General features: G+C 45.0%; 1 protein-coding gene across 2 annotated transcripts in view; it reads right to left on the bottom strand.

Annotated features, from left to right (window-relative positions):
• Positions 1–13,896, bottom strand: part of QDPR (quinoid dihydropteridine reductase) — a 114,016-nt gene that overhangs the window by 54,245 nt on the left and 45,875 nt on the right. For both annotated transcript variants that reach the window (XM_069631911.1, XM_069631912.1), the window contains one exon: positions 4,367–4,475. In XM_069631911.1, coding sequence (XP_069488012.1) covers positions 4,367–4,475 — 109 coding nt within the window. The remainder of the gene's footprint in view (positions 1–4,366; positions 4,476–13,896) is intronic.

The raw sequence follows: 13,896 nt of genomic DNA, 5'->3' as shown, positions 1-13,896 counted from the left end.
TGTGCCTTGATGCCTGCGGGCTTCAGCGGAACACAAGCAAATTAATAAAAAAAAAAATAAAAAGATGCAGCCAGCGGGTGGCTTATGTGTGCAGAGCAGGGGGGGGGCTGTAGGGTTGCAGAAACAGGCCACAGTGCTGGGGGAGCCAGGCGGTAGTGTGAAGGGCAACTGGACATGCAGGAGCCTGGGCCCAAGTTCAGAGGGTAGCCAGGTGACCAGTGTGTTGGGCAGTCAGGGTATTAGCAGAGGAGAGGAAGAGAGAAAGCGGAAGCTAAAAGGAAGGTCTTCAGTTGCTTCCGGAACCAGGGGTGGTTCTGCTCAAGTATGTGAGAGGCAGGGAGGCTGTTCCAGAAGGAGGCCTCAGCCGAAGAGAGAGATCTGCCCTCAGTTCTCTGCTTGGAAAAGTGACCCTCCGAGTTGGAGGTGGATGAGCGCAGGCCTCGAGAAGGGAGATGTTTAGGAAGTGAGAGTTGTGGGTAGTGCAGTCGCAGTCCCGAGAAAGGCTTGTGGACGATGCAAAGGGTCTTGACCTTTATCCAAACTTTCACAGGGAGCCAGTGAACAGATTTCAGAGCAAGAAAGATACGATCCCTGGGCTGGAGGCCAAGGACAAGTCTCGCATTCCTGTTCTGGATAAGTTGTAGAGGTCGGAGAGTAGAAGCAGGAAGATTTAGAAAGAGGCTGTTGCAGTAGTCCAGCCTACATAGGACCAGAGCTCTGGAGACAGTGAGCTTCTGGGGGAAAGTGAGGAAAGGAAGAATACCTCGGAGGAGGCAGCATATAGTTTGACTTCTTAGAGATGTCAGATGTGAGGAGAGAAGGAGAGGGTGCAGTCGATGACCCCAAGGTTCTTAGCCTCACAGGTAGGAGCAGGAAGAGGGCCCAGAGTGGGCGGCCAGAGAGAGGAAAGGAGGGAGCTGCTATTCCGAGGAGGAGGATCTCGGTCTTACTGGCATTTAGGCAGAGATCATTGGTGGCGCACCATTCCTGAATTGCAGCCAGACACTGGTATAAGAGAAAAAGAAGCGGCTGAAGTGAGCTTGAAAGAGAGCTGGGTGTCATCTGCATAACTCTAAAAGGTGGAGCAGAAAGTGGCGATGCAGTGGGCAAGAGGTGCCAGGTAGTGGTTGAAGAGCTCAAGGAGGTCAGCCAGCTGAGGGCCTGATCAGTGATACCCAGGTTATCACAGAAGTGATTGAGCAGGATGGCATGGTACACTGTATCAAAAGCAGAAGAGAGATCGGAGAATGAGGACAGACAGAAAGTTAGAGTCAAGGTTCGAGAGCAGGTCTTCACGGGTGTTCAGGAGAGGAGTTTCCGTGCTTCTAGCAGCTCTGAAGCCAGACTGGTGGTTGTGGAGACAAGCAACAGATTCAGTGTGACGATTAAGCTGGGAGATTGCCAGGTTTTCCAAGAGTTAGCCCAGGAAAGAAGTGGTGGAGATCAGGCGATAGTTAGCCATAGAGGAAGGATCGGCAGAGGGCTTGTTAAGAAGGTGGTGCACAAGGGAGTGCTTAAGGGGGAGGGGAAGGTTCCACTGGCAAAGGAGTGATTGCAGAAATCCGCCAAGGCTGGAGCAAGGGTGTCGATGTGGTCCTTGATGGCTCTATATGAGCAGGGGAGAACCTGCTTTGACGAGACGGGTAGATCGGACTAGTCTAGAAACATTGTCTTGGGTGAACAAGGAAGAGAAGGGAGGAGGAGAGACGGCCACATGCGGACCAAGAGTGAAGGAGGAGGAGGAGGAGGTAGAAGAAGAGAGGGTGGACATGATGTCCTGCGTTTTAGTGATGAAATGAGAAGCCAAGGCCGTGCAGAGGGCCTGGGAGGGAACAGGGGAGGTAGACTTTTTCTTTTAAATAATCATGTAAATTGTTTTTTCTTGATGAATGTGGATATTATTATTTTTGTATAGAAAGTTAATGCCCAGATTTGAGAAAGGCAAATGAGTGCCGAAACACGTGTCATCAACATGGGCTACAACCAAAAATAAAAAAGCATACGAAACAATGCTTTTAAAAAAAATCAAACTAAACTGGTCTCGAACAACATTTCTTGTGGCGCAGTAATGGATGCGTGTGGAATTTTCTAGGTAGACTGCAGCAGGGTTGGCCAGCTCCTTGCAGAGTTTGGCATAGTTGTTAGATACCGCAGAGATGCAGGTTTGGATGTGGGCTCTCTTCTTGGCGACGACAGAGTCTGTATTGCCTTTGGTGCAGGCAGCAGGCCAGTTGGTCAGAGGGTGCACCTGATGCCCTCCACTTCCTCTCAGCCCCCCTGCACTTGCATTTAAGGGTGACAAGGTTGGAGTCATACCTAGAGTTTCACCTGGATTTAGGCTTCAAGCCGAGCCTCATGACAGGGGTAAGGACATCAAGAGTGTTGGAGATAGAAAGATGAAGGTTAGATAGGACTGTGTCAGGGTGTGAGTCAGCCAAAAGGTGCAGAAGGAGGAGAGAAAGTAGTGGTGAAAGCCTCAGCTGACACATGCTTCATGGGTCGGATGACCAAAAAGGTAGGTGGCAGAGCTGGGGTCGGCTTGGCCTGAGGAGAGCAGAACGTCCAGGGTGTGCCCTGCAGAGTGAGTCAGGCCAGAGGGAGAGACATGCAGAGGTTGCGATAGAGTCCTGAAGAAGGGCAAGTAGCATCTAAGTGGATGTTCAGGTCCCCGAGGAGGAGAAGTTGAGGTAGAGCGAGGAGGAGAGGTCAGCACACTCAGAGAGATAGAGGGCGGCGTGGCTAGGTGGCCTGTAGATAGTGGCCACAGTGAGAGAAGGCCAGGAGAGAGCCTGCAGACCAGGCATTCAAACGAGGAGTAGTTCTGCATAGGAATGATAGAAGCAGGGATCTACTCCGGGAATATCAAGGCTACACCCCCACCGGGACGGCTGGTTCTGGGTACGGAGAAGATCTTGAAGCCATCCAGCAGGGGAGGGTGAAAGCTCATGACAGAGCTGGGTGTGAACCAAGTCTCAGTGAGACCGAGTACATCCAAATCAAGTTCTTCCAGGAGACGGCAGATGTCAGAGGAGTGTTTGACAGCTGAGCGAGAGTTGAGAGTAGAAATGTGGAACAGGTTTGTCTCTTTGAAAGACTTCCATGGTGGAGTAAAGGTCAGAGGTACGCCCTGCGGAAGTGTTGGAGGTGTCAGAGTGGGAAAAGGACAAGGCAAGGTAGCCTGGGAGGAGGAAGAGGGTGCCAGAGGGGTGGAGAAGGAAGGAGGCAACAGGGGGGCCAGAGAAGCAGCAGGGGAGCTGCAGAGGTGGCAGAGGAGCCAGAGAGGGGCAGGAAGGGATAGCAGGAGAGGAGAAGAAGTTGATAAGGCATGGGAAACGTCTATCAAAAAAGAGGAGGTTGGCCTGAGGGCCTTGTACCAAGACGATGCCGTTTAGGTAGACATTAATGATGGTCTTGGAGGGGTGAAAGGGGGCCAAAAGGGCCTCCCACTGGGTGCCACTGTTAATGGGAGAAGAGGAAAAAGGAGATAGAACAGAGACCATATGGGGAACAGGGAGGGGGGCATAGGCAGAAGAGGGAACGACAAACAGGATGTCAGTGAGGGTCTGTCTGGGGGAAGCACTGGTGTAGATATCAGCGATAGTGAGGCCAGCGATGAAGACCAGGAGGTGGAGAGGAGCGAGCGAGCGAGGGGGGGGGGGGGGGGGATCGGGGGGCGTGGGGGGGTTTGGGGGGGAGGCGGTTACGCGAGAACCGGTCGCGGAGAAACGTGTGTGCAAGAGTGAGAGGGTCACCAGGTCAGTGGGGGGTTGCAGGGAGAGTATCAAGCTAACTGTCCCAGCACCTTCTTACCTTGCGGCAGCACTGGCTGTCTACACCGATACCCCTTCGCTGCTAAACACTCGTGACGCTCATCTCCACAGCCTTGTCCTGCGAGGTCTTTGCCACAGAAGGTCCGTACCTCGGTTCTTGTAGGCATGGAAGGGTGGACGTAGCGAAGCATGCTACGTATAATCGGGCAGCGACTCCTGCACACCTGCCTCGCTCAACACTGTGGCCTTGTCCTGCGAGGGCTTAGTATAATTAACCAACTTCAAACCAAAAGGTGAATACCAGAAAACTTCCCCAAAGGTGCAACACAACCGTAGAAATGTTTTGTGACTAACTTGCTTAATGAATAAGTGAATTCCCTTATAAATTTAATTTGGTTGCAAAAACAAGTACCCATAAATTAACTGTTGCAGTAAAATTCAAAGCAAAGAAGAAAAAAAAAAAACAAGAAAAAAAAACATATCCCGCTGTTATATCAGACAGACTAGGGAACATATCACTTACAATAATCTACCAAATTGCATCCAGCTTTCGTTACCATTATTCCATAAAGAGCATGCAATTATTTCCCACTTACGGTAGTATGGCCACAGCAGCAGATCCAGCAGGCAGGCCACTATTCTCACAACCTAGACTCTGGCAAAGTTGATGCACAGTTGCCTTTGCCATGCCATAAGCAATCATCCCTAATTTAAAAAAAAAAAAGAATATGCACATTTCATTTTAATGACTACCCTAATGTAAAAGATTTCTGTATACAAATTTAATGTATTTGAATTTTTTATTGTTTTATTACTTTTATAGCACTTTCATGACGGTGCTTTACGCAAATTCATGAGGTGGTACAATAGTAAAGTTGGCATACAAAAGGCAGGATACAAAGGAGAAAAAAAGACAAGAAAAACAAAGAAATGTAATGATGAACCAGAAGGGAAAAAAAAACAAAAACAAAAAAAACACCACACATCAATCTGACAGTCAAGCAAACATAATGAATTGTTGCAAGACATAATATCAGCCACGCCCCAACAAAAAAATACTTTAGTGGAAGCAAATATTATAGCAATATGCATGTTAGGGTAATCTCTTGTTACATGTTTTTTTTATAACATTTGCAATTGTGTGCCATCCCAAAACAAAATGCCTCGTCTCCCAAGCAAATCTATGTAGCCAACACTTGCAATCACCAATACCATAACTCCGTGAACCAAGATACTCTGGGAACCCTACGGTCACAGGTTCAATTCCCAGCTGTAGAGGCTGTATAGATGGATATATGGGATATCTTTGAGTTGGCCTACATTTATATGCCATTACTGATCTTAGAATGAGGATAATCCAGCAAGAAGCACTAGAAAAATGCAATCCTTAATGTTTAAAACGGTTACCTATTGTCATTCCTAACAGAAGAATGCTACATGTGTTTTCATTTTGAAGTTAAAGAACACAAGATCTTTATTTTAAAACAAAAACAAGCGAGGATACACGTTTTGAATGAATATCACTTTCTCAGAAGTTATCACACAACTGATGCAGCCATTTAATTTATATTAAACGAGTCTAGTAGAGAGTCTGGGGAGGCATATATCAACAGGTTTAGAGTCTGGTCAAAAAAGGGTGCCATCAATTCCCCTTTTTCTCCCCAAAAATCATATCGATATTTTTTTTTACAAGCGCACCAGTTGCCCACTCCATCCCTTTTTCTTGATTAACAAGCTAATTTGCTACCGTTGGAGCTCATTCCTCGATTGCTAACCACTTTGAGGGATTTACATGGTTCCACTTCTGTGCCTTTGCAATGTTTTGTGCCCTTTTCCTTAGTTTTTCCAGTATCTCATGATGAGGGCAATATACTTTATTTTAGTCCGCAGCCAAAATAAACTATGTTGGCAGGAGAGAATGGGGAATTGCAATCCTGTTTGCCTTATTTTGGTGATAATGAGTAGAACTTTAAATATTCTGTAGTTAATGTGCACTGGACAGTTAGCCTTATGGCTTACTATTATGTGTGTTAGGTGTTACATCTTGGTAACCTAGAAAGCACCAGAGTGTTCTCTTGGTTACCGATTGGTGCCCATTGTTTTAACTTTGTGGACCTAGATTAATAACTTGTGGTAGCTCTTAGCAACCTTTATATTTCTGCTGTAGTCCTCTAGACTGAACTGACCCCTCTCCTGGTTTAATGGGAATATGGGAACCGACCAGCATCTTGTTCAGAGCTAAAAATCTTTACATTGTTATTGTTCACAACTGAACATTTCCTGGGGAGGTAAACTTTTGTAGCTGTACCTACATCATCTGTACATTTGTCAAACCCCAATGTTTTGTTTCTGGCTTTGGACCCATCTGCTCCAGGGTTATATATTACTTGATATGTGTAAAGAGCCTATTATGGCTCCTAAGTGATGTGAGGTGAATGGCTCTTCGACAGTTATTAACTGCAAAATAATACAATGCTGTCTATGCTCGAATTAGTGTCTGACTATTAGTCACTTCAATTCTATTGTACACAAAATTAGTTTGATTGTGTAAAACATGACAAAATAGTATTACATTTACATAAATTAGAAAGTAAACTTTAGATTACAGACAACAGGACGACCCCCTTCTGTTGCAAGTCTAAGTGACTAGACTGGGCTGCAACAGAATAAAATGTTCTCCAAAGTGGAATCACAGGCAAGACATGTGTTCTACACGGGCTAGAAACCTGCAAACACTATTAAAACAATCAGAGGCAGTTGTGTGTCAAACGAAAATGTGGCATGCTTGTAAATCCCTAATAAAATAGCAAAATGTGCCATGTTTTTATTAAGTTATAGAAAGGGAAGGCAGAGCCAATTGGAACAGCTCGCAAAATTCAGATTATGGATTGAAGAAAGCCAAATAGGGAGAATAAATTAAACCCATAGCCAGGGGGGCTGTTGGATTTCGAGCTGCAAAACAGAAAGGAGAAGCTAATATGGAGATGAGGTAATCCTGGACCAACACTCATTTTGGTATGAGGTTGTTTTAGTAACCTCGGACTGAGGACTAACTACAGAAAAATTGTTATCAGGGGAGGTACAACACAAAGCTCGGAAGTAAAAGTTGCATCAAAACCCATATGCAAATGCTTTATACAGATTAGGGATCAGTGTGCAAAAAGCAAACCGATGGTGTTTTCAAGATCCAATTCACCTATTACTAAAGGATGACAGCAGACACTGCAACCTGGGGGAAGATTAGGCGAGGTCTGTTAGGTAGTAGATTTTCATTTCTACTCTACATGCAAGTCCCAAGCACTTTTTGCTGGGCTACTGGATTTTTGGTCTGTTCCCGAGTGAGTGGGAACCTTTTTGCACACTCACTCTTTTACCCTATCTCGTGATACTTTGTATTTCATTTTATACCTTTTTTGTGGAGTTATACTTTCCTCCAGGTTTTATGGCATCTCCCTTTTGCATCACACAGCACTCTGGTTCAAGGCTCCAGTGTGTCTGAGAACAGGAAACAGGGAGGACTCCGAAACTCCATGGTGCATGGGTGCTGATTGGCTGGGTTCCTGCATGAGAGGCATGGATACTCAGGCTGATTACAAGCTGACCCCTGGAACAGAAGAACCGATGAGGAGTAAGAGCAGCGATGTCCACAGCCACTCCCAGATGACCAGAGATGCTGTCTGTGTAATCGCTGCAGTCTGACCCTTCTAAGCATCAGGAGAACCCCTATGAGGACGACCCTCTCCTTTAGAATGGTCGGACTAATTAGTCTTGAGACGACCTGCATTTTGAGCCATCCCACGAGGAGCTGTGACCTTCACAGGCTGCAAACTGCCAATGCCCTGCGACCAGTGGCCACTGTGCAGTGTATAGTCTTTCGAAGATCGAATCCTCCCGATACTTTCGTGGGCTTCTTCGGGACTTCCAAATTCAAGATTCCCTCACCAGAGTGCTCGACCAAGAAAGCGTGAGGAATCGCCAGGGCGGTAATCGTTCTTCATTGGCATCTTGAAAAGGACACCAAAATCACAGAACCCCAAAGAATCCGTTGTCTGAGGTTTCTTCACTCAACTGCTGCTGCAAGATCCATTACAGTGCCCCTTATTTCGTATGCCTGACCAAGAATCTGGTGACCGGGTCTGCGGCTGCTGTATCTTGGGGCATTGTGCTGCATCCGCTTCTTCACTCCTAAGGTACTGTGATACTATTGGTAGAACTTACCTAGAGTAACTTTCCTGTGTTGCTGGAGTGCTGATTTGCATGTTTGGGAGTTTCCCCATACAAGTTCACCCAGGCATAATGCCTGTGAGCCTACTGGGAGACTTCTCTGGGCCATATTACTTTCCTGCTACAGAAGACTTTCTCTGGAACTTTTGAACTTTCTAGAGCGTGTGCCTACTTGTTTTACCCTCCAATCGAACTCTGAGACAATCATAACTACATAGAGATGAACCTCTGAAGTGTTAGGCCTCTGTGAACATAATTACATGTATTTATTTTACCTGCTTTATGTTGGTTTTGTTTCATCTATTTCTACCTGAAACGGATATTCTGAAAGTTATACACAGGTTTTACTTACCTGTGATTTTGCATACTGCCATTCTAAAAGTATTACAAAAATGATTTACTGTAAGATTGCAGAAGTTGTTCTAAAGTTACTTACTGTATGTTATAGTACTTACCTTTCTGAAGAATTACTTACCTTAGTGTATATACAACAAAACACATGACATTTTTTATATAGCCTTTAGTGTGTTAGTGTTTCTTTGGCCTATGTGTATACTCTAAGCTCTTTGTATTCCCTACAGCCCATCCTCCCTCCTAAAGTAAGCCTGGCTGCTCAGCCATTGTTACCAAGACAACTTGTTTGGTTCAGGCATATACTAAGAGTTGGAGCCCTGTGTCCCAATTGTCGTTACAAGTCCTACTATTAGTGGACTTTTGTAAACTCCCCCACAAGGACCAAGATCTCCATGTGACAAGGTGCTTTCTCATAACAGAACAGGTGGTTTCCTGATCAACAAATCAAATATAGCTTCCCTAAAGTGAATGTAAAATTCAAGGCTAAAAATTATATAACACACATTTTACATGTTAAATACCTCCTTCAGTGCTCTCGCTGCTTAATCAACTTTCTACTATGTGCGATACAAGAAAAGAAAAATTGGACACAATCAAAAACATGTACAGGTTATATTAAGTCAGATGTAAATATATTCTTTAAGAATAAAAAGTAAAGAACCATGAAACCATTAAACAGCATATTGTAAACCATAGTGTGTCACTTGTATTTTCTCAATAAATATAGTCTGTACACATGTAATTTTTTTTCCACACCGTTGTATGCTACATTTATATTTGTGTGCAGCTTTTATAATGATTGATGTGAAGGGCTGACCGCCTGCAACCAGACAAGTAAGACACTGGTGCACCTCTTGCTAGAACAACAAGGTTTTATTTCTCATATAAGGAAATAACATGGCAATAGAGGCATTCAATCCTAACTGCCATTGAGCGAACTGGTTAGTTCAAGGCAGGACAATGTATTTTAAAAGGAGTTCTCGACACGCATGATGCAAGCAAGATACAGTACTCATTCCCCACACTCATTGTATGTACATACAGCTCGCTCCTTATGGGATGCTGAGTGATCAGTTGTGGTTTCTTTGTTCCACTCTCCCTTCCACGTGGTCTTTGGCCTTGCCACTTCGGGTTCCAGAGACATGATTGGTCCCAAATTGAGGATGTGGCTCTCCCCACAGACAACTCACATGATGTGCACCTGGTAATTAGACATGAGATGAGTGGATACTCTCAAGGTCAAACTGTCCCTCAGAAATGAAAGGCGCCTCTTTGGATCCCAGACGCGCAGGCGCCCCCACTATGCCTCCCCGGCATGGATCTAAATTTGTTATCCTCACCCTGTGCCCCTCGTAGTACAAATTACAAGATATCCTGCTCTGTGCTCCTCACCCTTGGCAGTTGTCCCCTTCTTTAGACCTTCACCTGGGCTCCACCGGACCACACCAATCAGTCAACCAGTGAGGGATATAGGAGTTCTAACGGTGGGCATCTGGTAATTCAAACAGAGCGACCAGTATCATGGGGGCACCAGAGCCCTACATCTGAAAACTGGGCTGTTTTGGCAGCTCAGGACCTCTGCCCTGGCTTGCAGGAGATCGTCCTTCAGAGACAGGCGCAGTCACGCCCGCGCTTGAATATTCACATTTCTTTCTGGTTGCATCAGCCTGCAAATGTGATAGTTGTATCTATTTGGTGTGAAGGCCTTTTAGTCTGCCGCCTGAGCTGGGAACAGGGATTGGAAAGTGTATTGATGCTGAAAGCCAGGATCTGCTTTTGCTGGTACTGGTGCCTGGCCTTTCTAGGCCTAAATCTTAAAATGACGTTGGTTAAGTGCTTTCTGCTGCAGAAAGGGGCTGGCTTCACAACCTCCATTCATAATACAAATTGCTATATTCCTTCACCCCCCCACCCCTCAAGTGCACCCCCTTCCCAACGCCTAGTCTACTACTGTATAGTCCCCTATCCCCACCCGTATGTTGCCTATTGGTCACCTCCCTCCCCATCACCGCCACACTTCTTCATTTCTGCATGCCCTTAATATATTTTCCTTAACCTAAATCGCTTAAGGGGGTAGGGGACTTGAATATGCATTCCCAACCGATGACAGCTCCATAATTCCAACTGGCCTAACAGGGGTTCCATGCCCAGCCCAGACAAACAAATGTTTCCACATAATTTGGACAATCTAAGTTGTAGCAAATTAGGGTGCACTGGTAAAAACCCATGAAATTCAGTGAATAAACGTTGTTAAAGGGATGTTATGGTTACAAGTAAAACCGAACAAAATGCAGAAGAATTCAGCAGTTATGGTAAGCTAAATAACCATAACTCACGCCACCACTATGCACTGCTAAGACCAACACCCATGACAGAAGATGACATCACATGTGAAATTAATTTTGATGAAAAGTTCTTACAAGGTGTTGGGTTTATAATGTTGGTAACAAGATGTCAGAGGTGATCAGAATACCCATCTTGAAGTACTGGATGCATTAAAGAATGTACTCATCTAAACAAAATATTATATGGGAGTGTTATTGTTAATAAAGGAACCTAAACATACAAACGCATGCAATGGCTGCAGCATGCATCATAGAAGTGAAATATTTGGAATCTGGTAATTTTGGCTAGTAAAATAATAGATGCTACCTTATCAGTGTTTTGTAATGTTAAACATGGAATAAATACGTAATTGAAGACTTATTACAAATGAATTGCGTTTGATGCCCGTTTATTGCCCCATATATATGCACCATGAACTGAGACCAACCCGTAAGGAAAGTACTTTAACATACAAGGTTAACATCAAGATATATAGCACCTTTTTAATGTTCATATTTTGACTGTCAGTGAACAAAACCGCCTGGCTTACATATGTCAGTGAACAAAAACAAGTGGCCCAGAGATATAGATAGATAATTATATGTATATATATATATATCCCTCTTCCTCTTCCTCTTCCTCTTCCCTCCCACCCGCCCCCCATGTGTTATTTAATCAATATCGGTAAAGGCTGCACAGTCCCTTCAATCTAGATATCCATTATATCAAGTAAGACAGTCGAGTTTTCTGGTTATAACAGCAAATGTTATATGCCGCATCTGCCCCAAGAGGAATCTCTGAAATCCATGGATACTCCTGCAGACTGCTCTTTGCAATTTGGACACTTCTTTCTCTAACAACTCGCAAAATACATTTGAAGGTGCTTATCCCCTCTCCTGCACCACAGCCAAGCAGGGCAAAGCAGACATGGATGTGCAGCACCGATCTGCCATGTTGGAAATTCCACAGAACTCACAAATGGCTATTGACCACTTAGACTTCCTGCACTTCTGCACAATACCCATTTAATAGCCATTAACAACAAGGGGATAATCCAGACCGACATCCAAAACCTATAGGAAAAAGAGAATACACTTGATAGGAAATACAGACAAAAGGAGAATAACTAATGCAGTGTAGGAAAAGGGCTGGTCCCGGTAAAAACCAATCAATTAACGAGCAATGAAGACACTCAAAACAAGCGCGTTTTTGTTTTTTTACCCTACACGCTGCAGACCTGTAGGCAGTGAAAGGAGGAGACACAAAAGAAGGGTCAACCACTGGGAGACCATTTAAGAGACAATCTACGATCTTGATGATGGCCATTTCAGATGCTGGGAGTAACCAAAACAAAAGACCTAAAGAATGATCCAACCGCTGACCTGGAGACATCACCCAGGAGAGCAAATCATAACAGGAGGGTAAAAAATGTTTTTAAATATATAGCAGTGACAAAAAACATAAGCAAGTAGTTAAAAATGCTTATTGCTAAGAGTGTGGTAAATTGTAGTTCTACTATCCCAAAGGGGTAGCCTGGGACAAAGATAAATCCTTCCCTGTCATACTCTAAAGCAAGGGAGAGAAGTACTTCCTGGTAAAGGTCTAAGAAGTAAGCAGGGTGCAATCTCCCCCAGACTGAGTTTGACAAAAGCAAGTTTGAGATGTGAACCAGGTGTTATCTGAAAAAAAGAAAGTTGTGATATTTAGTTACGGGGCCTCTGGGAAGACCATGATACCCACGGTTATGGTCATGAAGCAATCAGTTTCCCCAACCTGACCCACTTTGATATGTAAGAGTGCAGAAGAAAGGCTCGGACATAGTGGCGACATTCTTTGGGTTATAAACTTAGAAAACAGCCTCTGTGTCCCTAACTCTAAGAGGTATTTTACGTGCCTCAAACCAATCTAGTGAATAAGTCAGGATGTCAACTGAAACGTCAGTCACGGTCATGTTCAAAACCTATCTCTAACCCGAACACCAATAACGAAAAAAAAAAGTGTAGGGATATACTCTTCTCCTAAAGTGATGGTTGCAGTTCTTCACCAACGGAAGGTTCCAGATAGTTATGGTTATAATAAAAAGATGGACAAAGCAAATGGTTCTTTCAATAATATAATGTTCCAGCGTCCAGGGAATTGCTCCTTTCCCCTTGATTGTCTCTGGTCCCACTTTAAGAAGCTATTCATCCGTTTGCTTCTTCCAGGACATTCATTTAGCCAGGGCAGATGTTACCTTAGAACAGCCAGGAAGACAGTAACGCAAAGGTTCAAAAGAAATGAAAGTTCCTGTGAATCCCTTTTCCCGATTCACAACCGGCAGATAGGTCTGTAGACCAGAGGTTGATCAATCTCCTGCCAAACACTACCCAGCAAATGACTTCTAACAGTCTCCAATTATTTGTTCCTTTTATCAAATGGATTTTACCTTTTCTGCAGCTCTCAGGCTCGCAATGTAATATGCTAGTAGCTTGGTTTACTCTCCTGCCAAGACTCTGGCTTTCTAGGCAACATGTTGGGAGCTTGGTTTACTCGCCAGCCAAGCCTCTGACTCGCTTGGTCTTTCTCTTCAGCCATTAGGGCCCCAGACCCTCTTATTCTTTTATATTTATATGGGTGCGGGTACCAGACTCGCACAGAGGTTTCAACACAGCTTGGTTTACTCTCCTGCCAAGCGTGTACTTCCCTTCTGTAACTCAGGGTCCCGTCATTCTCAGGGCACAATGGTTTACTCTCCTGCCAAGCAATCACTCTCTTTCCTTCTGTTTTGTTTGCTTTCAGGGTCCCAGACCCTTTCAGTCTTTTATTGGCGTAACTGTGCAGGTCCAAAACTCGCAGTGTTAACAGGGTCCCGATCGTTCTATTCTGTACTTCGCACTTGCATTCAAGATTTCCCAGACCACCAGCCCCCTCGGTCTGCCCGCGTACCTTGTTTATTGGTGTGCAGGTTCCAAGCAGCAGACGGCTTCTGCGAGGCTCCGGCAGCATTCTGCGACTTGCTGCAGTTCTTTGCTGCTCTGCCGCCTTCTGCGCCCTTTGTGGAGCTTTTCTTCTCCCAATTGCTGTGCTCAAGTCCCCTGGGTGCCCAGAGGTTGATTCGGGTAGGCCATGCGTCCTGGACCATACGCTGCCTGTTTCCGCCCTCAGTGCTTGGCGCCTGGCTTTCCTTTTCTGGGTCTGCTGGGGTAGCGCTCCCCGCTGCCACCGGTTCTCTCCTGGCTTCTCA

Source organism: Ambystoma mexicanum, chromosome 6q (genome assembly GCF_040938575.1).
Source record: "Ambystoma mexicanum isolate Mex_15411 chromosome 6q, UKY_AmexF1_1, whole genome shotgun sequence".
Taxonomy (NCBI): Eukaryota; Metazoa; Chordata; class Amphibia; order Caudata; family Ambystomatidae; genus Ambystoma; species Ambystoma mexicanum.
Note: the sequence above shows the minus strand (reverse complement) of the source record. Positions and strands in the feature narration are given on the sequence as shown.